Here is a 4,048-nt window from a genome sequence, read left to right as displayed (position 1 = left end):
CCTCCTCCACCTCCTTCTCCCCACGTTCTCTCCCTCCTCCTCCTCCACCACCTTCTCCCCACGTTCTCTCCCTCCTCCTCCTCCACCTCCTCTCCTCTTCCTCCTCCAGCTTCTCCCCCTCCTCCTCCACTATCTTCTCCCCACCTTCTCACCCTCCTCCTCCACCACCTTCTTCCCTCCTCCTCGACCTCCTCCCTGTATAACTGTTCAACAATGAATAATAAACGAGGGGTAAATGTCCGGAGGGTAATTGTCCAGGCGGTAAATGTCCGGGGGGTAAATGTCCGGGGGGTGAATGGTATGGGGGGTAATTGTCCGGGGGGTAATTGTCCGAGGGTAATTGTTCGGGGGTAATTGTTCGGGGGGTGATTGTCCGAAGGGTATTTGTCCTAGAACCGCTAAAACACCAGTGTCAGCCTCCACATAAGTTAAATTCAGAATTCAATATTTTAAATTGTCATAATAGGTAACGTTTTAATACAGTTCATATTACATACAACCTACGCTCACCCAACTGCTCTAACTATATATCATAGTGCTACGTGGCTGCAGAAAACAAAATTTATAGAAAACGAAATGTGAGGCTGTTTATATTTCATAATAATTTATATCTTTTATATAATTTACACGCATATGGTTCTTTAGTTAATGAAATGTTTGTGTCAAGTGATTTAGGTATGAACAATATAAACGTTTTAAAATACTGATTTAATGGATGAACCAAACTATATTACAGATGAGCATGCTGCCTAAACAATTCAGATACGGTTGCCAGAACAATAACAAATGAAGCCCAACATATTAAGTTAACCATTATTAATCACTCACTCATCATTTCTTGGACGTCAGATTGAGAAATTCAGACAGTGCAAATTTAGTTCCCATGCTAATCCGCTCAACGTCGTCGCCGGTTTGAGGGATAGTCTGCAATAACAGAGTCGCGTCCAACTCTGTCTCTACTTGTCGTTTTCGATCATCAAACACTGTGGCCCTGTTACGAAGACAAAGAGCATGACTAACACTGACCTACCAACATAAAAAGGAACATTCTGTGTATAATCAGTACTGTGTAACTGTGTACAGTCACTGACAGGACATAGAAAATACTTAATAGTGAAAGATTATAGAAAATATAGAACAAAATAATAGGATTGGCTATGAGATAAAGTTAACGCTGAGGAAAGAAACAAGAATCCGCATAAAGAGAAGCTCGCCAAAGACACAGAAAAATATCTGTAAGACCTAGCAGTAAGACTCAGCAACGCATATAAGAAAGGTTCAATAAGGCAGAAAGCAATACTCAGCATGCAGCCGAGGCATAGACAAGACTCCATGTGACAGAGGCAAGTGTCGGTATGCAGATAAGGTGAAAAGACAAAACTTGGTACACAGATATGACACAGAGACATTGCATACACATGTGATTCGAACGGTACAGCTTCTGGCTTGCTAAGTTTGAGAGCATTTACTTGAATCGGTCTGGAAGCACAGCATCCTCTGGCGTTTGCCCATGAACAATAGCTTCGATAACAGGACGCGGAATCCAGGCTGCCGCCTCCACCTCTGTGGCATCCATAGTTACCATGGGGATAAGCTCAGTGTGTGGCACATGCACCTTGGTGTAGAGGTAGACGACTATGTGGTGACGGGTCGGCAAGCCCCGAGCCAGCAGTGCCGGGTAAACGGACTGTAATTTAAAAGTGCAAGTGATTTTTGTTATATTCGGTTGTTAATTCCTGTTATATTAGCCCATTATGATCACAGTAACCACAGCATAGCACCACTTTTGCAGTGATATAGCTTTCTAGCTGAAAGACCTCTTATTCGACTTGCGCTTTTTATAATGCAATGCTATATAGAAAACAAGATTGCACATACTTAAGCTCATAGGGTCTATGTCCCCCAGGGTACTGCCGGAACGTACCCTGGTAACTATCTGATATGGTTAGTGTCATAGTTATGTTATATGTCCCGATAGATGGCAGCACTGCATGGTTGGAAAGTGATGCACGTGTGGTTCTGCTGAGTAAACGTACTTGTCACATAGGCCCTACTCTACGAGTTCTTTATCTAATTGCGTATCCGTAGTACGAAACTACGACATGGTGTTAGAAGTGGGATCCGAACCCACGCCCTCATACGAGCAGTTACCACCTCAACTGTACTTCCACTCACTGCAGATTGACAGTGTAGGATCTGTCTACAATACACAGGCAGTACTCAAGGTACATGTGGACCTAGCCACAAGTTCCCATCTCGCTTAACACTCCTCCGTCGTGTAACAGTCGGAGAGCTTGGTCGGTTTAATGTGGACCGTGGAGGATGCAACATGCTGCTGATATGCAAAATTAACACGGGAGCAGAAGGAAACATCATTCCGATTAGCACGTACAAACAGCTGTGTCCAGACCAACACTGCGACTCTAATGGTACACTCATCGGATTAACGCCATCTGACACTAAGATTACTGCATTTGGAGGTCAATCCATACAGCACTACGGTACATAACATGTATGCTCACCCTCACTCACAATGGATGCTCCAATGCATACCCATTCCATGTAGTCAATACTGATGGACCAACTATCTTGGGTCTCCATACATGCCGGGATATGAAGCTAGTTACGCTGAACTACAGCATTACTACGCAACAAGACACGCCGGCTACACAGGCGCCTAAAGGTGATCCTGCTGCTAAAACTGAACTACTGCGTCAACACAAGAATTGTTTCGAAGGCATCGGGTGTTTCAAAGGCAAATTTCACGTCACCCTCGACCCCAGTGCCACCAGTGATACATCCACCACGCCGAGTTCCAGAGACATTACGTGAGCCGCTGAAGAGAGAACTGGACTCCCTCACAGCGCAGGGAATCATAGCAAAAGTGGATGAGCCCAGAGACTCGGTCAACTCCCTAGTATTCATCACTAAGAGTAATGGTGTGCTTCGACTGTGTTTAGACCCAAAGGATCTGAACTCTGCCATCAAGCGGCCTCACCATTGTACACCAACGATAGATGAAGTTCTTCCCAAGCTCAACGGAGCAAAGTACTTCTCTATAGTGGACGCTCACAGTGGGTATTGAAATATTAAGTTAGACCATGAGAGCTCGCTGTACACAACATTCAATACACCACATGGCAGATTCCGTTTTTTTAGGTTACCTTTCGGATTGATCTGTGTGCAAGATATCTTCCAGAAGAAGGTAGACGAAACCTTCGGGAATTTACCAGGTGTTACTGGGATTGCCGACAATATCATCGTGTATGGCTACAGTATAAGTGACCATGACAGCAAGCTAAGAGCCGTCATGAAGCGCGCAGCTGAAACAGGTCTGTGCTTTAATGCTGATAAGTGCAAAATTCGATGCACAGAGATCACCTTTTTTGGCAATATCATCAGCTCCAATGGACTCCGACCTGATCTTAAGAAGGTCGAAGCAATTCACAGCATAGACCCGTCAAAAAGCCTTGCAGACCTTCCTTGGCATGATGCAGTTCCTGAGCAGGTTCATACCAAACCTCGCAGAATGCGCAGCCAACCTATGGGATTTGACAAAGAAATCCAGTGAATTCCAGTGGTGCCCAGAGCATCAGTCTGCCGTAGACAGCATCAAAGGCATGATTTCATTGTCTAATTCACTACAGTATTTCGACAACACCAACCCGGTGACTATATATCCAGGTTGACGCTTCGCAACGCGGCCTTGGCACAGCCCTGATTCAGGACAAGGGCCCAGTCGAGTACAGAAGCAAGCTCCTGTCTGATACAGAGACTCGATACTCCAACATCGAGAGAGAGATGCTAGCCATTGTACATGGTCTTGAGAAATTCCACTACTACGCGTATGGACGACACGTTGTTGTAGAGACAGATCACAAGCCGCTGGAGGCGATATTCAAGAAACACCTCTCCAGCGCCCCACCTCGTATCTCTAGGATGATGCTCCGAGTACAGAAGTACGACGTGGAAATTAAGTATGTCCATGGGAAGGATATTCCCCTAGCCGCCGCCTTATCGAGAATAATTCCATGCCCAGCTGACACGG

General features: G+C 45.4%; 1 protein-coding gene across 1 annotated transcript in view; it reads right to left on the bottom strand.

The window, feature by feature from the left end:
* Positions 1 to 336: 336 nt before the first annotated feature.
* LOC106806578 (nucleoside diphosphate-linked moiety X motif 17-like) overlaps positions 337 to 4,048 on the bottom strand; it is an 11,818-nt gene continuing 8,106 nt past the window's right edge. Inside the window, exons 6-7 of the mRNA XM_014808569.1 lie at positions 1,470 to 1,687; positions 337 to 991 (exon numbers count right to left, since the gene is read on the bottom strand). Of these exons, the coding sequence (XP_014664055.1) occupies positions 832 to 991; positions 1,470 to 1,687 (378 nt within the window). The 3' untranslated portion in view covers positions 337 to 831. The remainder of the gene's footprint in view (positions 992 to 1,469; positions 1,688 to 4,048) is intronic.

Source organism: Priapulus caudatus, unplaced genomic scaffold (assembly GCF_000485595.1).
Source record: "Priapulus caudatus unplaced genomic scaffold, Priapulus_caudatus-5.0.1 Scaffold168, whole genome shotgun sequence".
NCBI lineage: Eukaryota > Metazoa > Priapulida > Priapulimorpha > Priapulimorphida > Priapulidae > Priapulus > Priapulus caudatus.
This window is presented reverse-complemented; position numbering and strand designations above follow the sequence as displayed.